Source organism: Peromyscus eremicus, chromosome 16_21, assembly GCF_949786415.1.
Source record: "Peromyscus eremicus chromosome 16_21, PerEre_H2_v1, whole genome shotgun sequence".
NCBI lineage: Eukaryota > Metazoa > Chordata > Mammalia > Rodentia > Cricetidae > Peromyscus > Peromyscus eremicus.
In genome coordinates this window covers 9,294,439-9,321,426 of record NC_081432.1, presented here as the reverse complement: position 1 = coordinate 9,321,426, position 26,988 = coordinate 9,294,439, and the positions used below count along the sequence as shown (strand labels likewise).

At 50.3% G+C, this 26,988-nt stretch overlaps 6 protein-coding genes across 17 annotated transcripts in view; 4 read left to right on the top strand and 2 right to left on the bottom strand.

The window, feature by feature from the left end:
- Positions 1 to 26,988, top strand: part of Tspear (thrombospondin type laminin G domain and EAR repeats) — a 176,804-nt gene that overhangs the window by 29,684 nt on the left and 120,132 nt on the right. The window lies entirely within an intron of this gene.
- LOC131926437 (keratin-associated protein 12-1-like) lies at positions 139 to 561 on the top strand. Of its 5 annotated transcripts, none has more exons than XM_059281877.1 (2): positions 139 to 174; positions 232 to 561. In XM_059281877.1, the coding sequence occupies exons 1-2, from the start codon at positions 139 to 141 to the stop codon at positions 559 to 561; spliced, it is 366 nt and encodes a 121-aa protein (XP_059137860.1). The 5 variants fall into 5 exon arrangements, with proteins under 5 accessions (XP_059137860.1, XP_059137863.1, XP_059137864.1 ...); XM_059281880.1 differs by having other exon boundaries at positions 139 to 201; positions 292 to 561; XM_059281881.1 differs by having other exon boundaries at positions 139 to 213; positions 322 to 561.
- Positions 6,721 to 7,113, top strand: LOC131926439 (keratin-associated protein 12-1-like). Of its 3 annotated transcripts, none has more exons than XM_059281888.1 (2): positions 6,721 to 6,795; positions 6,874 to 7,113. In XM_059281888.1, the coding sequence occupies exons 1-2, from the start codon at positions 6,721 to 6,723 to the stop codon at positions 7,111 to 7,113; spliced, it is 315 nt and encodes a 104-aa protein (XP_059137871.1). The 3 variants fall into 3 exon arrangements, with proteins under 3 accessions (XP_059137871.1, XP_059137873.1, XP_059137870.1); XM_059281890.1 differs by having other exon boundaries at positions 6,721 to 6,813; positions 6,919 to 7,113; XM_059281887.1 differs by having other exon boundaries at positions 6,721 to 6,813.
- Positions 12,358 to 12,750, top strand: LOC131926440 (keratin-associated protein 12-1-like). Of its 3 annotated transcripts, none has more exons than XM_059281892.1 (2): positions 12,358 to 12,432; positions 12,511 to 12,750. In XM_059281892.1, the coding sequence occupies exons 1-2, from the start codon at positions 12,358 to 12,360 to the stop codon at positions 12,748 to 12,750; spliced, it is 315 nt and encodes a 104-aa protein (XP_059137875.1). The 3 variants fall into 3 exon arrangements, with proteins under 3 accessions (XP_059137875.1, XP_059137876.1, XP_059137874.1); XM_059281893.1 differs by having other exon boundaries at positions 12,358 to 12,434; positions 12,525 to 12,750; XM_059281891.1 differs by having other exon boundaries at positions 12,358 to 12,464; positions 12,525 to 12,750.
- Positions 19,071 to 19,415, bottom strand: LOC131926443 (keratin-associated protein 12-1-like). Of its 2 annotated transcripts, none has more exons than XM_059281897.1 (2): positions 19,266 to 19,415; positions 19,071 to 19,205 (listed from the first exon to the last, which is right to left on the bottom strand). In XM_059281897.1, exons 1-2 carry the CDS (start codon positions 19,413 to 19,415, stop codon positions 19,071 to 19,073), a joined length of 285 nt encoding a protein of 94 aa, XP_059137880.1. The 2 variants fall into 2 exon arrangements, with proteins under 2 accessions (XP_059137880.1, XP_059137879.1); XM_059281896.1 differs by having other exon boundaries at positions 19,071 to 19,242; positions 19,273 to 19,415.
- LOC131926431 (keratin-associated protein 10-4-like) lies at positions 24,362 to 25,174 on the bottom strand. 3 transcript variants are annotated; one of them, XM_059281858.1, is made up of 2 exons: positions 25,009 to 25,174; positions 24,362 to 24,948 (listed from the first exon to the last, which is right to left on the bottom strand). In XM_059281858.1, the coding sequence occupies exons 1-2, from the start codon at positions 25,172 to 25,174 to the stop codon at positions 24,362 to 24,364; spliced, it is 753 nt and encodes a 250-aa protein (XP_059137841.1). The 3 variants fall into 3 exon arrangements, with proteins under 3 accessions (XP_059137841.1, XP_059137842.1, XP_059137840.1); XM_059281859.1 differs by having other exon boundaries at positions 25,024 to 25,159; XM_059281857.1 differs by having other exon boundaries at positions 24,362 to 25,174.

The following is a 26,988-nucleotide window of genomic DNA, read 5'->3' as shown; positions in this document are numbered from 1 at the left end:
CCTGGGAGGACAAAGGAAGCAAATAAGGAAGGGCAGCTGCATTCTGGGTAGTTGAGGGGCACTGGGCTGGGTATAAAAGCCACCCCAGGAAGGAGCTCCAGTCATCCCCACCCTCCTCCAGACCAGCCAGCTTCCACCATGTGTCACACCAGCTGCTCTTCAGGCTGCCAGCCAGTCTGCTGTGTGTCCAGCCCCTGCCAGGCATCCTGCTGTGTGTCCAGTCCCTGTCAGTCATCCTGCTGTGTGTCCAGCCCCTGCCAGCCAGCCTGCTGTGTGTCCAGCCCCTGCCAGCCAGCCTGCTGTGTGTCCAGCCCCTGCCAGGCATCCTGCTGCAGGCCTGCTATATGCATTCCTGTGAGGTACCAGGTGGCCTGCTGTGTGCCTGTGAGCTGCAGGCCCACTGTGTGCGTGGCTCCCTCCTGCCAGTCCTCTGTGTGTGTGCCCGTGAGCTGCCGGCCTGTCTGTGTGAGCTCCTCCTGCCAGTCATCCGGGTGCTGCCAGCCCTCCTGCCCCACCCTGGTCTGCAGACCTGTCACCTGCAGCAATCCCTCCTGCTGCTGAACAGTGACCCAGTGAAGATGGGACAATCTGTCCCCTCCTAGCACCTGTCCTCTGGCTGCTGGTTCAGCATAGGAAGCAGATAGGAAGGCCATCCTGCCCACCCTGACTCTGGGGAGAGAACACGGAAGAATTATCTGGATCCCACTCTCCTTACCCTTTGGAAGGGTGCCCTGGCTCCAGGGCCATCTCTAACTTTTATAAATAAACCAGTTTTTCCAGTTCAACTCCACTTGTCTGTCCTGTTTCATGTCCATCGCTCTTGGCTGCTCTCATTCCAGAAAAGATGTAAGAGCAATGCTTTTTTTTGTTTTGTTTTGTTTTCGAGACAGGGTTTCTCTGTGTAGTTTTGGTGTCTGTCCTGAATCTCGCTTTGTAGTCCAGGCTGGCCTTAAACTCATAGAGATCGACCTGGCTCTGCCTCCCGAGTGCTGGGATTATAGGTGTGTGCCGCCACCACCACCCGACAGGGTAATGCTTTTTTATGACTCAGTGTCATGATGATTCCTTGAGATGTAGGACATGGAGGGTTTAGCCCGATATGAGTGTGGTCAGATTCCTGCACATTAAGTAAGCCCTGGAGCACACCCCTGCCAGGGACTCATCCTCTCTCATGGCTCTGTCCTCCACCCTACCTCCCCTCTAAGTGTCCTTGCCCCAAGAGCTTCCTGGATGGAGAATGCTCACTGTCCTCCGCCAGTTTTTTCCTCTCTGGTGGTTTCATATCGTGGCTCATGGTGACTTTTCTCACCACAGGCCAGCTTCTGAATGCCAGAATCTGAGATGTGGACTTGGTTATCACTCCTCCACCTGCTCGTCACTGATCCAAAGGTGCCCATTTTCTTGTGACTGATGATCCATTATATGTAATAGATACACAGTCAACACAAACTGAGCACAGCGTCCTGGGACACCAGCGTTCAGGGCAGCTGCTTCCACAGTTGTGTGTGCCTATAGATCTGGGCTTTGAATGAACAGTGGCCATATTTCTATGTCCTTTAGGTGTGAGCTTTCAAGTGTAAGTCCCTTTTAGCTGTTTGTATGTCCAGGGTGACTTCCCTCTGTACAGTATTGGCGACAGCCTTTACATTTCCAGTGGGTTGCTTCATCCCTGGTCTCTTACAGGGTCACGTGATCATTCCCTATAGAGGTTCCGGGGATGGGCAAGCCTGAGGTTCTCCTGTTTTTGCTTTAGGGTTGGGTGTTTTCCCAGGCCAGTCCCTCTGTAGAGTTCTTGCTGCTGACTTTGTCATGCCCCAGGCTTTTTCGTGACACCTGCAGGCCGGGGATGAGATTAAGTTGCAGCATGATCATATACCCCAACAACCAAGGTGGCCTGTGACTTGTGTACTTAAAATGGGGGCTGTGGATGAATCTGAGCCAGAAAGGAACCAGTCATCATGAACTAACTAACTCTCCCGAATGCATCCCCAAGCACACACAGGCTTACACTCTCACATATATATACACACACATCCTTGCATGCCCACGCATACTCATGTGCTCTGCACACTCATGTTTATCACACATAGCTGTGGTCTCAAGCAGGAGGTGGAATTGGATTCAGAGCCATGGCGGGGGGGAGTCTGTAAGTTCCTGACACTTCCGCTGGAAGGCACGGGGTGCAGAACTGATGCCTCTTTGCCCATTTGGTATTAGCTGCTTTTCACACTGATAAAATCCCCAACAAGGCAACTTAAAGAGGGAGGCGCCGTTTTGGCTCCCGGGTTTACAGAGCTCACTCCCTTGTGACTGAGGACAGAATGGAGAAGTTCATATCATGGTGGTCAGGCATCTGAGAAGGGGGAGTGCCGGTGCCCTGCTGTTTCCTCATCCCTGCTTGTATTCAGTTCAGCCCTCTAGCCTATGGGTTGGCATCACCCACCTTGATTATTCCTATCTAGAAAAGCCTTCATGGAAACGTCCAATGGCTTGTCTCAGTCTCCTACGAGATTCTAAATCCAGTCAAGTTCTCAATGAAGGTTAACAATCAGATGTCATCCCAAGTTCACTTGACATCCACAGGCCTCACTTTAAATCGGAGCTTTGCACCCCTGACTCCCCAAAATTCATGCCCATCTCCTGGTGAAGAAACCACCCATCTGTGGTTACTCTCAACAGTTTCAACACAGCTCAGATGTTAAGTGTCTTTAGCGGTTCAAGGAAAACTATTATATAAAAATAATTTTTGTAGAGTCTTTGGCAATTATATATATGCATTTTGCTCATTTTACCCCATTCCTCTCTCTCATCCCCCTCTCCCTCTCTCTGCTCCCTTCATCTTCCTGACCTGTTTGCCTCCTACTCTTTTTAATAACCCACCGAGTTTAACTAGGCTTGCAGGAGTATGTGCAGCACTGGGGGGTTATTTACTGACTTGGGGAACTAAGTGGTTCCCCTGCTGAGACAATACTGGGATGTCGACAGCTTTGGTCTTGTCCAGTAACCACTCGGCTTCATGAGTATAGTAGCTATGTCATGGCCAGAAGAGAGCATTTTGTGGTGCTTCTCACCATCCTCTGACATTCTTTCTGCTCAATCTTGTCTCCTGTGACATTCCCGGGACCTTTGAGAAGAGATAATGTAGGTGTCCTGTCTAGGGCTGAGCTGTTGACAGTCTCCTACTCTCAGCACTCTGACCAATTACAGGTCTCTGTGTCCCTGGCTTCCCACTGCAGAGAGAGGCTTTGCTGAGTAACGCTGAGAACAGCGTCAGTCTACGGGTATAAACATAAACATTAGGAAGGCACTTTGACTGCAGGGCTGTTTGTTGGTTTGTTTTGTTTCTTCCAGACAGGGTTTCACTGTGTAGCCCTCGATGTCCTAGAACTCGCTCTGTAAATCTGGCTGGCATTGAACTCATAGAGATCTGGCTGTCTCTGCCTCCCGAGTGCTGGGATTTGAAGGTGCATGTCCATTTATAAAAGCAATACTAGTAGGTTCTCTCGATGTAAACTCTTAGCTGTGAGTCCTTAGAACACCAAAATCAAGTTACGTGTGTACAACATTCAGTGCCAGAGTACACAGTCCCATTCCGGAATGGACAGAATGAGGCATAAAAGGGAAGAAATCAATCAGAGCTCAGCAGGACGATAGCAAACCTACAGCACAATGTTGGGCATCTGAGGTAAGTCCTGTTGTGACTGTACCAGGGCTTGGGCTGCCCCATCCATATGTCCTGGCTGGTTGGAACCCCTACTGACTCGCCATTGAGATGACTCCCTTTTTGTCTGTGGCTTTCCTTGGCAGATGTCTCAAGTACTTGGTACCTCTGATGCTCTTGGGTCTCTATTGTAGCCTAGGCTTCAACCTCACGACACCACACAGCCCCCAATCAGAGACTCCTCACAGATATTCTAAATCCACTATACATTTCCTGGATCTTCTGGCTTTTCTTTAAAATGTAGGGCAGGCCTCCATGACCAGAGAGCTCTTACACACAGCATGCCTGCTGAGTTAGCACCACACAGATGGCACAGATGTGATGCCAGGTTGAACAGCAGCCAGGCCCCCATAGATCATGGCTGCAGTGGCATATGAGGGCTTAGTGAATGAAAAATACTTCCACACAAATCAGAGTTTGGATAGGGCATGCCTGAGGCTCCTTTTTCTCCATGAGTAGTCTTTCAAATGAGTTTCCAACTTTCCACCCTGGTACCCATGATGAGAGAGAATGTGACTTTGTCATTACATCAGTGTAAGAGGTTAGCTTCTCCCCCATCTAAGTAGTCAAGTTTTATTGTGGGTTATGAGGAGCCATGGCCATACAAAGATGGCGGAGCAGTAGGAGGAGAGCACCATTTGGCTGAGCCCATGGGAAGCTTCTCAGAGCAGAAAGGGGAATGATGCGCATGTGCAGGATATCTCCCTCAGGCAGCTGAGTGCTTTCCTTAGGTCTAGATGGTACTCTGAGTCACGACCACCAGGAAAAAGGAAGGCCATGGGAGGCAATGCACCATGATTGCAAAGCCAATTGAGGATCCCACCAGTCAGCCACAGGACCTGAAGAGCCACATGGATGGAGACGTTGGCAGATCATGAAGATGGTCAATGCTAACCTAACCTGTTGAGCTCCATAGGTGTGGGGAGCACATAGAGGGTCTGGTTGACATAAGCACTATCCATGCAGCAAAGCCCCAGTAGTAAGTGCAATTCTTGATGCTTTGCAAGAGCATGCATGGTTCTGTGAGAGAAGGGATGCCCAAAAAGCATCTCCAGCAGGCACCTGATAGAGTGGAAGGAGTGATAGAAGGAGACTAGATGCACCTCTGTGTGTTCACTGGATGTGAAGTCATATTGTGGCCATAGATGATGGGTACCAGGAAGTAGAAGAGCAGCTTTTCTTTAATGGTGCTAGTCTCTTTAACAACAATGCTCTGCTTATCCACACTTTCAGCTTGCTCTCTTTCTGGCTAGATGGCATGTTTTCCAAATCCTTCTGCTCTACCCTTTGTACCCAATACTCACTGTAAATCCGGCTAAAACCAGACAGCAACAACCATGCAACTGCATAAAGGCTTTGCTGTCATGAATTTCCTTTACCAAAATTTTTTTTTACACTCATACAGTGTTTCCAAGACACAGGAAAAAGGTCAATAATCCTTTGCCAGAATATAATACAAAGAATCTATAGTCCTGCTTCCAATACAGCCCCTGCTCCCTTCGGAAATCTCATGAGTACACACGATACTGTCTGAGTGTGTTTCTATTGGTATTCTGGCCTGAGTTCTAAAAGAGTTGGATGTTGTGGACAAGGAAGGTGTGTTGTTCAGGTTAAACTTTGTTCACAGAACTCTAGGGTTGCAACAGTCCACAGCTCCAGACTCTGACACATTCCTTCCACAGACCAACTTCAGACATCTGAGCGCCAAATGGTCAGGGTTATTCATGGCAATGTCCTGACTTCTCCTGCACCAGTTTTTCTGCATTTGATGTTTTTGCATTGCAGTGATTATTTTTAAAATGCACTTGAGAGGAGGGAAGGCTTATCTTGCACCTCAGCTTCAGAATTCAGGGCATCATTATGGAGCAGAGCCCTTCAAACCATGATGGACCAGGAAAAGGAGAATCAGGAATTCTAGCACTTGCCTGCCTTTCTCCTTTTTCCATATCCAGTCTATCCTGGTCCCTAGCTAATGGGACAACACCACACATTTAAGGAAGGTCTACCCTCTCAGTAATCCTCCCTGGAAATGCTCCAGCAGACATGGCCTGAGATGTGCCACCCCAGTGGTTCTGGACTGTTAAGCAGACCGTCGCACACCAACATGGGCCTTGGGCCTCCCCATTCTCTTTCTGCTATTCCAGTGTTCTCCAAGGGGAAGAGGCAGGTTCACAATATGATAGAGCAGGAAAGGAAGATAGATGTGGTCCACGCTCTACAGGACCACAGTGAAATGTCTTCTAGGAGGTACAGTTCTCACCTGGGCTCATGACCACAGCAGCAAGTCCAGTGTTTGAGGGACTGGAGAGGAGAGCAGCAGTAGGCAGGGAGGGGCTGGTAGGGTCAGGGCAGGAGGGCTGGCAGCACCTTACGGACTGGCAGCTTCCAGGCTCACTGCAGGCCAGCTGGCAGGAGGCAGACACAGGGCACAGGGTCTGTCTCAACAGAGCCACACTGGGGGTCTGTGGCAGCAGTTCTCATGGCCTTGGGAGGGCAGCAGGCAGTGATGAGGCAGCACAGAGACACGGGTCAGGCAGCAGGTGGCCCGAGGGGCAGTTCATGTGGCACAGGTGGCTGGGGGTGGGAAAGGCTTGGGTGGAAAAGGGAACAGACCTTTGGTGGCATATGGTCACATGTGGGCATACAGTCCTGGACACACATGTATGACTACATACACATTTACACTCACACACATTTACACTCACACAAATGCACAAACTCTGAACCCCATGTGCACATACACATCCAGAAGGCCCCAGGGGAGGATGGGTGGGAGCCCAGGCAGAGCAGGAGCTGGAGCAGGTGCAATTAGCCATGAAGCTGAGGGTAAACAAAGCAGGAGCATAGACAACAGCAAAGCCAACCTGGGAGGACAAAGGAAGCAAATAAGGAAGAGCAGCGGCATTCTGGGTAGTTGGAGCACTGAGCTGGGTATAAAAGCCACCGCGGGCAGGAGCTGCAGACATCTTCAACCTCCTCCAGACCAGCCAGCCTCCACCATGTGTCACACCAGCTGCTCTTCAGGCTGCCAGCCAGCCTGCTGTGTGTCCAGCCCCTGCCAGGCATCCTGCTGTGTGTCCAGCCCCTGCCAGGCATCCTGCTGTGTGTCCAGCCCCTGCCACTCAGCCTGCTATGTGTCCAGCCCCTGCCAGCCAGCCTGCTGCAGGCCTGCTATATGCATTCCTGTGAGGTACCAGGTGGCCTGCTGTGTGCCTGTGAGCTGCAGGCCCACTGTGTGCGTGGCTCCCTCCTGCCAGTCCTCTGTGTGTGTGCCCGTGAGCTGCCGGCCTGTCTGTGTGAGCTCCTCCTGCCAGTCATCTGGGTGCTGCCAGCCCTCCTGCCCCACCCTGGTCTGCAGACCTGTCACCTGCAGCACCCCCTCCTGCTGCTGACCAGTGTCCCAAACCAGCTGCCTCCCTGAAGATGGGACACACCTGTGTTCTCAAAACTTTTCTGCTTGACCCCAGGTTTTGTGTGTACAGCACATGGGAAAGATACCTGTCCCACTCTGACACTTGAGGAAGAACAGAATACAGAAGTAAGATCTGCATCCCCTCCCCCTGACCTCCTGTGGAGGTCCTGGCTGCAGGGGCCTTCTCTAACCCTGGGTGCGAAATAAACAAGTGTTTTGAGTTCAGTTGCACATGTCTGTCCTGTTTCATGTCTCTCTTCCTGGCTTCTCTTGTATCAGAAAGGATGTAAGGTTAATAAATGTTCTCTGTGGTCCTTGGGAGATGATATGGGGTGGATGACATGACCTGGTTATGCAGATGTCGTCAGGTCCGTGGCATCCCTGTGGGTAGGAACGTGCAGCCCTGTGGTGCACTCACTGTCCTAGCTTCATCCTCTCCCCCTCAGTTCTTCTTGCCTAGTGCATCTGTCGCAGTGGCCACACGGGCAGCAGACATTCTCATTGTCCCTGGCTAGTTTTTCTCTCTGGTGCTGTCTTGTATCCTGGGTCCTGGTGACTTTTACAGGGCACTTTTCAAACGTTTGAATCTTAGTTATACAACGTGATTGATCCTTTAACACCTTCCCTTCCCTTCAGTGGTTCACACTCAACTATCTTTAATTGACTGGTGATCAATATAACGTAATAAACACACATCACTTTCAACTTAGAACCTAGAAAGCATCATTCTGCTAATTTCCTGGGGCAGTGGCTGTGGCAGTCACGTGGGGCATCGCTCATCTGTCAATGAGTAGAGTTGGATTTGGGCTCCATGTGCCCCAGACATGTGTTTTTAAGTGTTTGTCAATGATATCTATGATCTGGGGGTTAGTTCCTCTGTGTACATTGGTGACTGTCTCCCATCTCTGGTGTGCATCCTTATTTCTGGTTTCCTGCAGGCTGTTGTGAGCAGGTTCTCAGGGATGGACACAGAACCCAGTGTCTACTGTGCCTGTGGCTCCTTTCTGCTCTGTCTCTCCCAGAGCTCTTACTCCTGGCTGCCCTGGGCTCTAGCTGTTTACTTTATGTTGCAGGCCGGTGAGGAGAGGTGAGTGGCTAATGTAGTTTTGTAGCTCAACAGTCAAGAGGGTCTGTGACCACTGTATGGTGTAAATCTAAGCTTTGGAGCTGGGCATGGTGATGCATGCCTTTAACCCTGGCACTCGGGAAGCAGAGGCAGACGGATTTCTGAGTTCAAGGCTGGCCTGGTCTACAGAGTGACTTCCAGGACAGCCAGGGCTACACAGATAAACTCTGTCTCAAAACAAACAAACAAACAAACAAACAATCTGAGCTTTGGATGAAACTAGGCTGGACATGAGACCAGCCCCCATTGTCCTCAACATCATTAAGATTCTGGACACAGAAAAAAATGCACATTATTCTCTGCTGGAATATGCATGCATGACCTTTAGTCTAGTTTCCCAAAGAGTCCCTGTTCCCATCTGAAACCTCATGGGCTCAGGCTTCCTTCCTGTCTGAAATCCACTGGCATTCTTGTCTTCTGAGTACCCACTAGGACTCCCCTTAAAGCTCTGTTTGCAGCTTTCTAGGGCTTCTGTGCTCCACCTCTCTGAACTCTGACAAATTCTGTCCACAGACCTGTAACAAAGCCTAAGAGACCCACAGACAGGATTAGTCACAGCAGCTTCCCACCTTCTAACAGAGCCTCTGCATTCATTAGCTCTGCGTTGCTGTGGTGAGTTACCCGGAAGAATGATATCAACTGAGGCAGGACTTAATCCTGGCTCACGGTGTCAGAGTGTTCATTCAGTCCGGCACAGTGGAGCGGAGCGGTTCACAGGATGATGGGCTACTACACAGGCATAAGAATGCTGGCACTTGGCTGGCTTTCTCCTTGTTCATTCTCCCGGGCCCCTAGCCCATGGAATGGCTGTTGCCTCGTTCAAGTAAGGTCTCCCTTCTCCGTTCATCCTCTGTGAAACACCCTCACAGACATGCCTTGAGATGTGCCTCAGTCTCCGGAGTGATTCAAAACCCAGTAGGCTGACAGTGAATACGAATCTCCAAGGCTTCCCTCCCCAGAATGGGCCCGAGCCTGTCCCAGGCTCCCTAGGAATCAAGTTCGGAATATGAGAAAACAGGAAAGGAGATGAGGGCTGGACATTTTAGGGGGCAGGACCAATTCTCCGGAAAGCCAAGAGGAAGGGAAGATAAAGAGCAGGAGAGAAGATTTAGGGAGGTACCTCTACCCAACCATACAGGACACTTGGGGAGAGATGAGATTCTTCCTAATTCAACAGGGTCGTGATGGAGTCTTGGCCAGGAGGGACAGTTCTCCTCTGGGCTTTGGAGGAAACAGGTCCAGTATTCAACATGTTCGATAGGAGAGGTTGTTAGAAAGCAGTGACGCCACAGGGGAGGGTCCTGGAGATGAGGGTGAGACAGGAGGGTGGCAGCATCTGGGGCAGGTCAGCTCATGAGTATGATAGGTCTGGAGCTCACTGGCATGGAGGACACCGGAATGCATGCTTTAGACATGCAGGGCGCCTGCTTACAGATGGCAGCCACACATGCTGCCTCATCAGAGGCACATACAGACTTCAGCGGCAGGAGAAAGTCTCATTGCCCTGGTTTGGATAGAAGGCAGTAGGGATATAGCACAGAGAAGCAGTGCAGGCCGGCAAGAGTCTAGACCAGCTTGTGTGGTACATGATGGTGGGGTGTCCCGGGAGCCGAGACGGAAGAAGGGGCAGATTTTTAGAGGACATTTCTGAGTGGCGTGTGGCTACACCCAGCAATAGAGTCATGTATAAACATGTCACCCTAGACACACCTAAGAAGCCCTAATTCGGACACTTTATGCACATGGTGATGGTTAATCTTTGTTGCCACCTTCCCTAAATTTAGACCCTTCTAAGAGATGCATTTCTGGGCATGTCTGTGGAGGTATTTCCAGAGAGGTTTAACTGAGGAGAGAAAAAAGAGTCACTGTGTTCATTACTTTCCTTCTGTTGTGACAGAAACACCAAGGCCAAGAGAGCCTAATGAAGGGCGAGTTTCTTTCGGTTCACAGTCCCAGAGGGCAAAATGGCCATCATGGCAGGAAAGCATGGCAGGACGCAGGCATGGTAACCGGGGCAGCAGCCGAGAGCTCACATCTTCAAATGCAAGCATAGAACAGAGAGAACCAACTGGAAGTGGTACAAGGCTTTCCACCCACAAAGCCTGCCCCAGTGACACACTTCCTCCAGCAAAGCCGGGCCTCCCCTTAATCTCCCCAAACAGTGCCACCAGCTAGAGACCCAGTGTTAAATGTCCGAGCCTGTGGGGAAGCATTTCTCTCTCAAACCACCACACCCGTCCTGAATGTGGATGGCGGGTAGCGGCTCGTGTATTGGGGTCATGGACTTAATTAAAGGAAAGATGAGGGAGTACACCATGTGATATGCCCAGCCACCTCACTCCTGCCACCCTGTGTTCCCTGCAATCTAGATGATGTCCCCTCAAACTGTGAACCAAAATAAACCGGTCCTTCTTAAGCTGTTTCTCCCAGGCATTTTGCCATAGCAACCAGAAAACACCAAGACAGTAGATGAATATGGAAAGAAGACCAGCTGCATTCTGGGTTGTTGGGCCACTGGACCACGAGTAAAGGCCATCCTGGGAATGAGCTCCAGGCATTCCCATCATCCTCCAGCACCACTGGTTAAGCCCTGCCATATGGTTCACAGTCCTTTAGAGCTGGCTAGCTGGAGGAACGGAGAAGAGTTTGGAGCTGTGAGCTAGAGCAGCCCTCCAATGCTGTATGCAGAGTTGAACGGGCCATTCTAGAGTGTGTAAGAAATGAATTCCAATAAGAGGCAGACACTAAGGACTGCTGGTGAGGCTGCAGAGCAGAATATGGACTCATCAGGAACTGTGCTAAAAGCCATTTGTGGTAGAGTCTGGCAAAAAATAAAAATAAATAAAATAAAAAAATTAAATCTAACTGCTTTCTGTCTCTGTCCAAAAAAACTCTAAGTCAAGTGGAATTCAAAGGCCATGGGCTAATGCATTTTATAGAGTTCTCCAGACAGCTCAGCATTTGGACTGTGGCATGGTGATGTCAGCTCAGCGTTTGGGCTGTGGTGTTGGTGATGTCAGCCCAGGGTTTGGGCCGTGGCACGGTGATGTCAGCTCAGGGTTTGGCCTGTACAGCGTGGTGACTGTTCTCAGATAGTATACAGTGAGAAGAGCAGATAATGTGAGGATGTGCAGGTGGGTGAGGAAAGGAGCCTGGGCCAGTTTAAAGTTGTAGACAAGGTGAGTGTGGAGAAAGTGTGGTTGCTGCCGTGATTAGCACCATTAAAGAGAAACCTCCCATTCTGTGCTGGAAAAACAGTTAAGGACACCTTGGGCTAGACTCCACTTCTCAAAGGCTCCAACGTGTAAAAATTCAAGTTCATTTGGAAGGAGAAAACCTGAACTGGAAATCTGCTGAAGGGCTTCTCCGCTCCAAAACAACTGCCTAGGGAATTTATCCCCAGGTTCTCCGGCTAGGGCTAAGGCTAAGGCACTTGACAGCTGTGGCAAAGGGGGGCTACACTGTATCTTGTGCGGAAGAACATGGCAACATTGTTACATAGTTTTCTAGGCGTGCAAACTCCAAGAGTTGTGGGGTTTATGAAGGCTTGTCACAAGATTTCAGAACACCTCTAAGCTCAGACCCTGTGGCAGGGTTGGATACCTTAGGTCTACTGAAAAATCACTGTGTGAGTTGCAGAGGTGAAACCTAAGTTTCAATAGAGACCCCAGGATGTTGATGTTGTAAGGACTCTGGGATATCCACCAACAAAAGCTCTAGGCATGGAGTGGAACCTGCCCAAGAGAGAGGCTCCACGCAGTGCAGAAAGCAGAGGTGGAGGGGTGGGACTACCCAAAGTTGTTGATGCCCAGATGTATCCATCATGAGTCCTAGATGCCTAATACTGAGCTGCAGGATTTGCTGTTTACTGTTTGTGCTAATACCTTCTCCAGGAACTTGGAAGAGATGTAATTAGCTGAGGGCAAACAAAAACAGAAACATACAGAAACAAAAGCAAGGCTAACACTGGGGAAAGGACAGGAAGCAAATAGAAGCTGCTGCGTTCTAGGTGGTTTAGTCATTGAGCTGGGTATAAAAGCCACCCTGAGAAGGAGCTACAGACATCTTCACCCTCCTCCAGACCAGCCAGCCTCCACCATGTGTCACACTAGCTGCTCCTCGGGCTGCCAGCCAGCCTGCTGTGTGTCCAGCCCCTGCCAGGCATCCTGCTGTGTGTCCAGCCCCTGCCACTCAGCCTGCTGTGTGTCCAGCCCCTGCCACTCAGCCTGCTGTGTGTCCAGCCCCTGCCAGCCAGCCTGCTGCAGGCCTGCTATATGCATTCCTGTGAGGTACCAGGTGACCTGCTGTGTGCCTGTGAGCTGCAGGCCCACTGTGTGCATGGCTCCCTCCTGCCAGTCCTCTGTGTGTGTGCCCGTGAGCTGCCGGCCTGTCTGTGTAAGCTCCTCCTGCCAGTCATCTGGGTGCTGCCAGCCCTCCTGTCCCACCCTGGTCTGCAGACCTGTCACCTGTAGCACCCCCTCCTGCTGCTGATCAAAGTCTCCAAACCAGCTACCTCTGTGAAGATGCATACTTTGTCCTGTCCAATCCTACTCTTGACTGTGGATTCAACAGGAGACAGGTGGGAAACACGCCTACTGCACTCAGGAACTGGAGAGAGCATGAAGAAGAATGAACCATATCCCCCTGTCCTATCCTTTTTTTTTTTTTTTTTTTTTTGGTTTTTCGAGACAGGGTTTCTCTGTGTAGCTTTGCGCCTTTCCTGGAACTCACTTGGTAGCCCAGGCTGGCCTCGAACTCACAGAGATCCGCCTGGCTCTGCCTCCAAAGTGCTGGGACTAAAGGCGTGCGCCACCACCGCCCGGCCTATCCTTTTTTGAAGGATATCCTAGATGCAGGGTGCTTTTCTAACCTGTGTGCCAAATAAAGCATCATTTCTAATCAGCCGTGTGCATCTGTCCTGGTCCTTGACTCTCTTGGTGATCACAGGCCAGTGCTTTCTCTGATTCAGCCTCACTATGGCTCAGGAGATGGATATTGGTGGAGGACATGGCCTGATGAAGTAGTCAGGTCCCTGCCATGTCACAGACTCATTGTCTCTCATGTTTCTGTCCTTTGCTCTCCCTTTCCAGTCCAACTGCACAGGGGCTGCATGGGCAGTAGGTGCTTAGATTATCCCTGGCTGTTTTTTCTTGGGTCTGTATCCTGGGTCCTGGTGACTTTTTCCTCCAGGGTCCTTCTCCAGTGTTTGGATCGTAGTTATACAATGTGATTGACCCTGTACCACCTTCCCTTCAGTGGTTCACACTTGCCCATCCTTCACTGACTGATGATGAAGTGTAAAAACACATATCACTTTGAAATTAGGAATTAGAAAGCATCGTAGTAGTGATGCTCTGCTGATTTCTCATGGCAGTGGCTGCTGCAGTCATGAGGGCATCTCTCACCTATCAGTGAGTAGAGCTGCATCTGCTCCACAGGCCTCAGACATGTACTTTGAAGTTCAAGTCTCTGTCAACGGTGTCTAAACAGGGTTATTTCCTCTGTGTGCATTGGTGACAGTCGCCCAATTCTGATGTTCATCCTCATCCGTGGTCTCATGTAGACTGCTGTGAGAAGTTCATGTGGAGGCTCTCAGGGATGGGCATGCCTTTGGTTCCCAGGGTCTGCTGTGCCTGTGGCTCTGTCCTGCCCTGTCTCTCCCAGAGGTCTCACTGCTGGCTGCCCTAGATTATAGCTGTTTCCTTTATGCTGCAGGCTGGTGAAGAGAAGCAAGCTGATAAAATGGTTTATGAGTCAGCAGCCAACACGGTCCATGACGAGTGTGTGGGGCTTTATGAAACTAAGCCAGAAATGAATCCAGATGTCAGAGATTCATTGTCCTGAATGTGTATATGTTTACATGTACTATTCATTCAACACACATATGCACACGCACATGCACAAGTGAACTAAATACCCATACCCCCATGCACACAAATACATGCATAGAGGCATATATAGTTATGCCCACTCAGAACCTCTCTAGCACACACGTGCACTCATGCACTCCTAGCAACTCCAGATACACATGTGTGCACTTACAGATACCCTTGAACCCTCATGTCCTATATACACATATCATCATCATCATCATCATCATCATCATCATCATCTGCTCTTCACTTCCCCACCAGGCAGATGAACCTGGATTCAGACATAAGAGGGTCAGGGCCTCTGAGACCCTCTGCCCTGCTCAGAGTGCAGGATAGAGACCTCATCAGCCCTTCCTCCCCAGCATGGGCCCACAGGCCTCTTCCATACTGCACTGTGACTGAAGTACTCCCCCAAAGACAGTTTCTAGGAATCAGAAGAAAGCCTCCATTCCTTTGGGCCTCTAAAATCTTCCTGAGTGTTATTCTCTCGATATCTCAGCAGATGTCTGTTGAGTTTCCTTCGGCATAGCTGTCACTGGCAGAGGCCTTTCCTCTCTGCTTAAGGAAGTGGGAGTTTCTGGGAGCACAGTCCATGTCCTGGTGACTGTGCATCCCTCTAGAAGTTCCGACCACTCCAGCTGTTCCTGATGCTCTGTCCATGTCCGCTGTGGGCAAATGTGCCCCTGACGGCTTTGAGCACCCTCCTCTCCAGAGTGTTCCTAACTTCCACTGTGTACTTTCTACAGCTTCCTCCTGTGGACTCCAGTATCTCTCCTTGTGTCATCCTTGGCCTGAAGCCTTTTCTGATGGTGTGTGTCTGCTGACAGTGACGTATCAGTCTCTATCCTTTCACTTTAGAAGGACACCTTCAGTTTCCCAGGGTGGGATGGCGTCTCCTCAGCAGTTAGGGCATGCAATTCTCATCAGATGTCTGATGTAATCCCTGCCTTTGCTTCTGCGTTCATAGCTTGTGGTTTAATCTGTGAGTTCATGACTTCCTATTACGTTTGGTTTTTGACCGTCACATATTAAACAAAGTGTATGTAGCCATGTTTTATTTTTGGTTTGAGTAAGATACATCCCATTTTAGGGGGTATTGAGGATGCATCCTATTTGGGATGTTGAAGAACATGCATCCTATTTGAGGTGTTGAGGAAGTTACATCCTATTTGGGGTATTGTGGCACGCTGCCCTCTAAGGATGACACACAACTGCCATCTTGGAACACCAGCAACTGTGGTTGCCTGCCTGAGACCCTTACAAGCCTGAGTCTGTTGACATTCCTCCTGGAACATTGGAGGACTCCCAGGATGGCACAGGAGACTCCTTCCCTCTCTGAGGCTATATAAGCAGTTAACTGTTGCCAAGAATGGACTCTTCAGTTGTGTAGCTGCCCATTGGCTGCCCACACTCTGGCAGGAAACCCCAGTAAACTCATAGGTTCACCAAGGGGGACTGGGAAAATACTTTCTCTCGTTTGTCATGAGGGTCTTGCCTAAGGCACTTGAGTAGACATTCACATCAAATTCTCCAAGACATTCACATCAAATTCTCCAAGACATTCACATCAAATTCTCCAAGACATTCACATCAAATTCTCCAAGACATTCACATCAAATTCTCCAAGACATTCACATCTCCCAAGAAAAGTCACACAAGAGGAGATCTCTGTGTTTTATGTATTTTTATTTCTGTGGAGCCTTTCTTAGATGTCACTTCTTTGTCTGGTTCTTCCTCCCCTCCTTGGTCCTCTCCACCTGTCTCCTTTCCTCTCCTCTCCATCCTCCTCACCATCTCCTTTCCTCTCTTCCCTCCCCTCTCTCCTATCCCCCCTTCTCCTCTCCTCTTCTCTTCCTTTCTGTGACACTACTTATTATCAGGGTTATTAAAGGTCAGAGCCTGGCCCTGGTAGCCCCAGTGATTCAGATGTGGCTGCCTATCCTTGATGAGCCAATGAAATAAATAAGTAATAGTAAAAATCAGGAAAAAAGTAGATTGATTCAATGTGGCCACAATGTGATTCACACTTGGAAAGAAAGAAAGAGAGAGATCCAGTGACTCTTCCAAGCCCATCGTTCAGGTCCTGACATGAGGGTAAGGTTTAGATACAAGACAAGAGGTATATATAATTAAGCAGTCCTGCCCACTGCAGTACACCATCATTATCTCAGCTTCAGCCTGTCTCAGAAGATGGTGTGACCTGTTGTCTTCATGAGCTCTCTTCCTGGGAGACAAGCTCCCGTCTGGCTGGCCCCAGGCTTCAGCCTTTTATTTCCTACCGAGAGCTTCCCAGGGAATCCCAATTCCCTTGGGCATCTTGTTTCCATGGGACAGATAGCCAGAGTGAGACATGAACGAGTATCTCCAGAATGGTCTCACTCCTTCTGGGCATGCTAATTACATACTTTCATCCACAGATGATAATCCAGAACCCCAGAGTGTCTTGCATTTTGTTTATGTTTCCTCCTGCTCTGACCATCTTTTTCTATCTTTTTTTAAATTTTTATTTAATGTGCATTGGTGTTTCACCTGCATATTTGTCTGTGTGAAGGTGTCAGATCCCCTAGAACTGGAGTTATAAGGCAGTTGTGAGCTGTCATGTGGGTGCTGGGAATTAAACCCAGATCTCTTGGAAGAACAGCCGGTGCTCTTAACCACTGAGCCATCTTTCCAGCCCCCCATCTTTCTCTTCATATTTACATTTTTGACTACTTCTACTTGACCTATCTTCCCATCCAGTGACCCCCACCTTTAGCTACATCAAGTATATCCTTGAGCATATGAAGGAACTCACCTTTCATGGCATATTTTGGCTTTGACTGTATCCATTTGACTCTGTCTTAGTTTTAAATCCTTATCTGTTCACATACAAGTAATATTTTGACACACTTTAGAGTTAGTGTGTCCCAGCTCCTCACCTGTGTCGTTTTTGAGTCTGATTTTTTTTTGGGGGGGGGGTTGGTTTGCTCTGCTTTTTGATGATGGATTGGGATTGAGTTTTCCTTACTTTTTTTTTTTTTTTCATGCCTCACTCTCTGATTGGATTAAACAGCAAAAACCACACAGAGAATCTCATCTCCCTTAGAAGCTTTCGTCAGTCCTCCTGTGTGGGTGGGAATCTGACCGGGGCCTCTGTGTGAGTGTTTCAATGTTTACCTTCCTTGTTCCAAAGATTCAGATTTCTGTGATGGGCCCCTAGTGGCCTGGGCTTGGGTGCTGGGGAGCTCAATGGTGTTGCCCCACACTAGTTTTCAGGTGTCCTGTACCAGATGCCTGCTCACTAACTCTGCTCCTGATCCCTGTCTTCTTGGAAGGTTGACTTGCTCACTGGGATTAGGGTGAGGCAGGTGCCTCTGCCTCTGGGTTTCATACTTCTGCACCTTCTCACACTTTCTGCTCTTGCTGGCCAGCAGAGTCTCCGGGTGTTTGGTGCTGATGTGAGGTAGGAGTTCCCTTCCCTACCCTGCCTGCTGTGACAATACTTCAAGGTGGTCCATGGGTTTGGGGTTCAGGCTTTCTTCCTACCCCAACCCACGGGATGACTAGATTTTTTTCTTTTTTTTCTTTTTCCCAATGCAAGTCTCAGGAAGTGGGCCCCAGGACAAACCGCTTCAGCTCACTCCTCATACCAAGGATACTTCTCCTCATACCAAGGATGTGTCTCCTCAGCTCAGCAGAGAAAAGGGCTCTCTGGGGAGTGGCTGCTGTCCCCAGTACAGTTAGTTATGGATTTCCAAGGAAAGAACTTCAAAAGCGTATGGAGGTACTAGAGAGTTGGCGCAACAGTTAAGACCACTAGTTGCTCTTTCTGAGGATCCAGGCTCAATTCCCGGCCCTCATATGGTGGCTTACAACCTCTGTAACTCCAGATGGAAAGGGATCGTGGCAGTCGGAAGCCAAGGAATACCACAAAGTCACTGTAAGCATAACAGCTTATAGCCCTGATCCAGGGGATGGTTTCTCCAATGCAAGTGTAACAACTCTGCTCCGCCAGGGGAGTTTCCCCAGTGAGAGTGTTACAGCTCTACTCTGCTCAGCTCTGCTCCGGCGACAGTTGTTACAGCTGGGCAAAAATGTCACACTGCACAACAAACCTCACTCAAGAGATTTATTGGGAAGGAGTCCAGGAGGGTGGCCGCCTCAGGAGAGAAACAGCAGCAAACTGAACAGGGTACAGAGCTTATATAGATTTTTTTTTTTTTGGGTGGGTGGTGGGTGGAGCTTTCCAGGGTGGCTTGGGATTGGTGAGTTCTTGTAGCCTGATTCTGGGCCACAAAATCCCACAAGCTCAGGGATTGGTGGGATTTCATGCTCAGGGATTGGTGGGATTCTGCAGCCTGACTCTGGGGCAAACTCAAGGATTGGTGGGATTTCAAGCCCTGGTTCTGGTCCTGGTCCAAGTCAGAGTCAGTGTGTTTTTCCTTGGCCCAGGTCTTGGGTCTAGCCAGTGGCATGGCGTTTTTTATCCTTGGCCCTTTTCACCCTATATCAGAACCCTCTTCTGGCCTCCATAGGCAATGCATTCCTGTACACAGACACGCATGTAGGAAAAACACTCATACACATAAAAGTAAATCTTTTATAAAAAGTGTGTAGGCACTTGGGAGGCAGATCTTTGAGAGTTCAAGGTCAGCCTGGTGAGCAGTGTGAGTTCCAGGGCAGCCAAGGCTACATAGTGAGAACCTAAAAACTCTGTGGAGATGAAAGAGAGCACAAGCTGTACGGGAAAGCATTTTATTTGGCTCACAGGGCTAGATACCAGGAGTCAGGACACCCCTGGGGGTTGGGTTGAGTCAGGGAGAAACTGGATTATTCTTCTGTACCCTCTCTCCATAGTTCCAGGGTAGGCTGGACACACTTCCCATCTACCTCGCAGATGACAGGTGTTGAGAGAGAACAGATGTGTCCCATCTGGCAGCAGCTGGTTTGGGACACTGGTCAGCAGCAGGAGGGGGTGCTACAGGTGACAGGTCTGCAGACCAGGGTGGGGCAGGAGGGCTGGCAGCACCCGGATGACTGGCAGGAGGAGCTCACACAGACAGGCCGGCAGCTCACGGGCACACACACAGAGGACTGGCAGGAGGGAGCCATGCACACAGTGGGCCTGCAGCTCACAGGCACACAGCAGGTCACCTGGTACCTCACAGGAACACATATGGCAGGCCTGCAGCTCAAGGGCACACAGGCTGGCTGGCAGGGGCTGGACACACAGCAGGCTGGCTGGCAGGGGCTGGACACACAACAGGCTGGTTGGCAGCCTGAAGAGCAGCTGGTGTGACACATGGTGGAGGCTGGCTGGTCAGGAGGAAGGTGAAGATATCTGGAGCTCCTTCCTGGGGTGGCTTTTATACCCAACCCTATGTCCAAACTACCCAGAATGCAGCTGGTCTTCTGTGTGATGTTCCCATCACTTGTTCCTCAGTGACTTGTTATTCTGGGGTGCGTCTTCCTGAGTTATGCTCCCCATAAACAGCTTTGGTTTTGAGGTCAACTTCTCCTTCCTTCCATAAACAGGATATTCTGGTTTGGCTTACATATATTTTGTGCTGCTGTTTCTTGAGCCATTATTGAGCCCATAGTGACAATGGCTGGATTGAGTTTGGGATCCTGTTCTTTTGCACCTCATACTATCAATGAAGGCTTTTTATTATTTATTCTGACTTTCCATTGTAAAATGCAAAACTTTAACACAGATGCTGGGAAGCTAGGATCTATGAGCTAAATTTGGCCTATTTCCTGTCTTTGTAAATAAAGTTTTATCGACAGCAGCATGCCTGTGTGCATATGTGTCAAACAAACCTGAACAAAAGGTTTGTTTGTTCAGACCACAATGGCAGGACCAAGTGGTTCCAAAAAAGTTTAAAACACTTACCATCATCCCTTACCACAAAGCCAGCTACTTGTTTTGGTTTCTCTTCAGTTGTGATGAAACCCTCAACCGGAGCGATTTAAGGGAGAATGGGTTTGTTCTGGTTCACAGTTCAAGGTTCAGTGGGTTATGGTGGGGAAGCCGAGGGAGCAGGAGCAGGAAGCAGTGGGTCCGAGAAAGCAGAGAGGATGGATGCTGCCACCGCCCAGTTACTTTCTCCACTTACACAGCCCTGGGAATGGCACCTCCAACTGTGGGCTGGTCTTCCCGGTCAGTTAATGTAGTCAAGACAAACCCTTGCTGCTGGCATCAGGGAGCAGGCTGTTGGCACACCGGAAACCCAGAAGGTTGGGAAATGGGAGTTTATGGACAGGGCAGCACCAGTGCAGCTCGTCTGTGGCAGCCGGTCACTCAGGAACTTCTGTGACGAGCTCTGTGTACTATAAGCATGTGACTGGTGGGGGGACACCCTCCCTGGGACCCTGCTCACCCAATATCCCATGGAAAGGCCCTGGCATGTGTTGTCATTACCTTGAGGGAGCCTGTTGTTCAGCAGAACCCAGCGGTGACACTTCATGTCACTCCCTCACCCTACAGACACCTACCAGACACCCCAGGGAGAGTTGTCTCTGGCTACCAGGCTGCAGAGGATGACTTTGTAAGTGGTGACTGTCCCTAGTCCAGTGACAATGGCAGCAGGCTCACACGCCTCCCTCACTGCCCAGCTTTGGACTGCAGCCTTGTGAGCTTCCAGTGTAAAGTGACTCCCTCTTCTCAACTGGCTTCTCCTTCTACCATGAGTGCAGACAGAATCAGCCTCATGGAGGAAAGGCTTATTTGAGTTCATAGTTGGAAAGGTTTTGGTTCCTTCCTTGGCTCAGCTGATTCTGGACTAGTGGTGAGGAGAGCATCATGGTGGAAGGGATGTGCAGAGGTCAAGGCCATTTACCTCCAGACAGGCAGGAATCAGAGAGAGAGGCTGGAGGAGGGACCAGGGACGACACAAGCTTTAAAGCCATACTCCACCCCAGTGACCCTTTCCCTCCAGCCAGCCCCTACCTTCTGCAGTTTTCATCCCCTCTCCTGTTAGCACCACCAGCTGGGGACTGAGCTGTCAGTGTGTGAGGCTGGGGGTGATATTTCATACTCATGTCAGAGCATTCTGCCCTAGGCGTCTTATGACTCAAGTGCATTCAAATCCCCACAGCCTTCACAGTTGCAGCTTTGTTCAAAAGCCTCCATTAGGTTAGTCTGAGATAGCTCCTGTAAAAATAGGGAGTGGGTTACATGCTTCTGATATGCAGTGGTGTGGAGAAAGTATTCCTCTTCCAAGGGAGGAATGAGGGGCTGGCAAAGTCAGACCAAAGCAGGACTGAAACCCAGAAGGGCGACACTGTCTCCTGCAGCCCTGCCAGGCATCTAGGCTGGGTCATGATGGGAGCTGCAAGGGCTAGGGCATCCCCACCTCTGTAGCCATGCCGTTTGTAGCCCACATGCCCTGTGGCTTGTCCTCAGCAGGAGTTTCACATTTTTGGCATCTCCAGCTACCCAGGGTCCTCCTTGCTCCTGTGGTTTTACTATTGTTAGGGTTCACAAGAAGTTCCTTATAAGACCACCAGTCACATATGCAATCAACAAGAGCGTTTAATAAAAAAATTCCAGCATGCTGGGGTTAAACCATCTGACCAAGTAACAAATGGTGATCCTGAGAGAAACTCACAGCCTCCTTTTAAGCAGGATTAGGGGATTCCAGCTGCAGTTAAGTGTACTTTGAAGTGATTGGGTATAGACCTTTACTGGTATAGGAATCATTTTAGAATTGGCTCAAGACATCTGGTCAGCAAGTGTGGTTGCAGTGTCAGGGGTCTGTCTGACTGAAAATAGCAAGAACAGTTCCTGCTTATGGTCGGGTAGGACTCTCATTGGTGGGGTAATATGGGGCAGAAGCCTTAGCAAACAGGTCCCTGGAAAAAGACAAAACAAAACAAAACAAAACAAAAAACAACTGTCCCTGTTAGGGTCAGTCCTGTTGTAAGAGGAGATGGCTACTTCAACTCTCACAGCTTCACACCTTCTCAGGGGCTGTCCAGAGTGACCCTGTTCGCAGCACATTCCTTGGCCTCCAAGGCTTTCTTCTAAAATCTCAGTGGAAGCCTCCATGACATGGAGACAGGGTCTCACTGTGTAGCTCTGGCTGGCCTCAAAATCACCACTTGCCTCTGCCCCCCCCCCCCCCCGAGTGCTGGGATGAAAGGTGTGGCCACTGTGACTTTTGAATTCTGAATACCTCAAAACCAAGGTTGCTGCCAGCTGGGGTGGCTGCCTGGGACCACGGCTGTGTGGCCTCCCAGAAGCACCTTGAAGAACACTTCACTGGGCAGCTCTGTGTGGACATAGGGTCCCTGGGCTCTTACAGAAAAGTCTTTGACATGAGCTAGTCTTTCACAGGACTCAAACTGGAGGGATCAAGTGTCACCTTCAGAGGTAGCCCACCCCCCCAGCTAGGTCCCATCTACTAGAGGTCTTACAATCTCCCCAAATGACACTGCCAGTGTGGGGAGGGGGCACTCAACGGGAGTGGGGTAAGGGTCACAATCTGGGAGTCACTGGGAAAAACCCTGTCTCAGGGAGAGAGAGAGGAGAAGGAGGAGAAATGGAGAGAGAGAGAGAGAGAGAGAGAGAGAGAGAGAGAGAGAGAGAGAGAGAGAGAGCTTATGGCCATTTGGGCTGGAATGTGTCCAAGGGTTGTGTGCTGAAGGCATAGGAGTGGTTCCCAGCCTGTGGTGCCACTGGGAGCTGGTACAATCTTTAGAAATGGGGCTAGTAGGAGAAAGTTGGGTCATTGGGGGTGTGCCTTGAAGAGGCCTGTGGACACTGGCTCCCTCCTCTCTCACCTGCTTCCCATTTTCACGTGCCTCGCCACAGGCCCCGGAGCAATGACAGATCACAGATAAAACTGTCAGCTCAAGCCAACCTTTCCTCTCTCTACACTGATTCCCTCCGGCATTTTGTTGTGCACCAGAAAGCTGAGCAGTACAGCCGTGAAGCCTTCTTCCCTATGCTCAGGGGATGGCCATTCTCCTCGGAGTATTTGAATACCCCAGTGATCGGATGCAGGGCATGAATAAACCCAGCAAGCAGGAACAATATGACTTCAAATTTGATCCCACTATGGTTGGACTTTCTTTGGACTGCCAGCTCCTGAATAATGATGTGGAGATTTTTATTAATTATGAAAGCTTGGCCTTAGCTTAGGCTTGTTCCCAACTAGCTCTTAAGTTAACCCGTTTATATTAGTCTACGTTCTACCACATGGCTCGTACCATATGTCTGACTTCCTCCGCATCTGGCTGGGAATCTTCCCACCTCAGATTCTTTCCCTGAGTTCCCATCTCTGCCCGGAAGTCCCACCTATCCTCTCCTGCCTAGCCATTGGCCATTCAGCTCTTTAGTAAACCAATCAGAAGGTGCCTTAGGCAGATGAGGAAGGACAGACATACATTTTCACACAGTGTACAAAGAGATTATCCCAACACCACTGTGTTCAGAGATCCTTCTCTTGGATGTACTTCTCAACTCTTCCTGTGGAGAGTGTCTTCTTCTGTCACCGGCTTTCCTAGCTGATCTCAATGATGCTTACCTGACTCTCCAATGTTAGTGGTCCACTGGGAGCCCAGCCTTGTCCTTCTCACCATCCTGGGGGGCTGTTCACATGGTGTCTTTTTGCCTGCCTCCTCAGCCAGGCCTTAAGCTCTGATGTGACCAGTGTTGACACAGTAGGGGCTGAAGCTCACACTCTCATGATCTGAGGCAGGCAGGGTGGAAACCTCTTACCATGGCCTCCTGACCTGGAACCAGCCGGCCCCCCAGCATGTGTTCTCAGGCTATAACCATGTCCAGAGACTATCAGACAGACGCACCTGCCTTAGATTTTGTCCCAGTATCCTGACTTGGCATTGGAGAATCTTTCTGTGCTTGGATTTCTGTGTTTTCTGTGCTAGGCAAGGCACCCAGGGCCATGATAGACTGAATATGAATACCCAGGACATTCCAGAAAATGCACACATTCAGCCCACAGCTCCTGATATGAACACTTTATTGAACACAGCAGTGGACTTGTCACATTTGGTGTGAGTGCATGGTCAAGAGAATGGGCTTCTGGGGCTGCTCTCTGTGTCACAGAGGGAACTGTAGGGGGAGGGGCCAGGTGGCACCTTCAAACCCCATCAGGCAGCAGCTGTGCAGCCTCCAATCCAAAGTGAGACGACTCTGGTGACCCCGGGCGGCTTCCAGGGGCTCCTGAGAGTGGAGAATCGCTTAAAAGCAGACGTAGCCTGCGAAGACTGAGAGATTCAGCCTGTTAGCAGCTGGACTTCTGGCCCGAGGAGAGGCCACAGCAGGCCTGGCGGGAGCAGGCAGGGCTACAGAGCAGGGACACACTGGAGCAGGGCTTGCAGCAGCTGGGCTGGCAGGAGGAGGCACAGCAGGAGGAGGTGGGCACACAGCAGGCAGGTCTGCACACAGGGCGGCAGAGCAGGGACACACTGGAGCAGGGCTTGCAGCAGACAGGCTTGCAGCAGACAGGCACACAGCAGGAGGATTGACAGCATGAGGGCTGGCAGCTAGACTGCTGGCAGCATGAGGAGGATCCAGAGCAGATGGGTGTGCAGCAGACAGGCTTGCAGCAGACAGGCTTGCAGCAGACAGGCACACAGCAGGATGGCTGACAGGGGGAGCAGGTACAGCAAGCTGGCTGGCAGCTAGACTGCTGGCAGCATGAGGAGGATCCAGAGCAGATGGGTGTGCAGCAGACAGGCTTGCAGCAAAGGGTCACACAACAAGGTGAGGAGGTGCAGCATGAGGGTGTGCAGCAGCTGCTGCAGGCAGATTGGCAGCAGGGGCTGGACACACAGCTCACTGGGGTGCAGACAAAGGTCAGGCAGGAGGCTGGGGCACAGCAGCTGGGCTGGCAGCAACTGGGCACACAGCAGCTGGGCACACAGCAGCTGGGGGTACAGCAGCTGGGGCCACAGCAGGTAGGCTCACAGCAGCTCTCTGGGCAGTCGTCCACCTGCCAGGAGGAGTCAGTACAAGAATCACAGGAACCGGGCAGGCAGACCCGGCTGTCGTAGCTCAGGTCACTGGAGCAGATGGACATGGTGGAGGTGGCCATGGCGGGCAGGCCTGGTAGGAGCTGTGAGAGTGTGAGTGTGAGTGTGTGAGTGTGAGTATGAGGGGCCGCTGCCAGCTTTTATACGGCCCTGGGCTGGTGTTTTCCTAGTGAGAAACTTCTCAGGCCTGCCTTCCTGCTTACTGGCTGGCTGGGGCCCCTCATTAGCGCTGGTCATCTGCAGTGTGCACGCCTCACCTGTGTTTGTTTTTGTTTCGACTCTGCTGAAGGCCTGGAAAACATTTGAGGCCACTTCCCTTGAGAGGTTTTGGAGGTGAGCAGGGCTCCATGGTGCTGGATTCTGGGGTTGTTACCCTGTGCTTGAGTGACTGGGACCTATTATTATTATTATTGTTATTACTATTGCTTTAAACATTTTAAAACATAGGCAAAATAAAAAACACGCGTTACATAATACAACTCACTGGGGGCTTAATAACAGCTCTCCCACCCCCTTTCCCTCTCCACATGTTAGCAAGATGCAAGTCTTATACAACACAGTTGACTCAGAAACAGGCTTGTTGACAGGAGGCTGTGTGTACATTGTGAGGGAGACTTTGCTGGGTAGGGTGGCATCTTCCCTCAGCTGTGCCTGGTCCTCCAAGACACTCAGCATTTCCAGTGAGACTCTGAGCCTTTTCTGTTTTCTTTTTGGCCAGAGACTCCACATCCTGCAGTGGCCACACTTCAGAAGCTCCTGACATGCCTGCCCACTCACCCATGCCAGGATAGTCTGGCTGGGTATAGAATCCTGGTTTGGAGCTGGGTGGTGATGGTGCACGCCTTTAATCCCAGCACTAGGGAGGCAGAGGCAGGCAGATCTCTGTGAGCTCAAGGCTAGCCTGGTCTACAGAGTGAGCTCCAGGACAGCCAAGGCTACACAGAGAAACCCGGTCTCAAAAAACAAACAAACAACAACAACAACAACAACAACAAAAACAATCCAACAAAAATTCTGGGTTTGAACCAGTGTCCCTCGAAGCCCAGGTAACGATGCCTATTATCTTGGTGCCCATGTTCCTGAGCAGAGACAACTGGAGTTTCCAGACAGTTTTCTCTGTCTTTCAACTTCTGTCTGTTGCTCTCTTTCTTCCTTCTTATTCTAGAACGATGGTATCTCTTTCCAGACTGTGTGTTGCTTTGTCGTCTGTTGAGACTTGCAGTGTGACATCTCATCTCAGGATTATCCTAAAACCCGTTTCTCCTTTCTTGGCTCTCCCCTTGGTGACTCTAGACACTGTTCCTTCTGGTGTGATCCTTCAGCGGGTCTCGATCCTCCCATTTTCCTCACTTTTACTCTGCGCACACTTCTCTGCAAGATCGACCTGGTTTTATTTCCAGACGCCTTCTGTCACTAGAGTCTATTACTCATCCTTATACTGAGTTGCCAGTGTTTAACTTCTCATGGCCGTTCAATCTTCAGTTTCACAGAAGCGTGGTTTCATCTTGGGATGCGAATGGAATGTCCCTGTGACTCCAGCAAAGTCCCCTTGAGTTTACATGCTTGCTCTCCTCGGTTACCCAGACTGCTAGACCCCACACAGAGTGTGTCCATCAGTTTCCAGATCGGAACACTAGGCTGTTTGACCCTTGGGCTTGGGTTCACCCCTCGTGAGCTGACATTTTAGACATTGCACGGCAGTGAGATGGGGCTGTTTGTGCCTGCATTATTTCACTTTGTGGAGTATCCTCCAGTCTCAGCCTGTTGTCACAAATGGCGGCACTTCCTCTTTGTAAAAGACTAAACCTGTTTCCCCATTCATCTCCTCCTCCACCACTTGGCCGCGGTGAATTGTGCTGCAGTGGCTGAGGTGTGT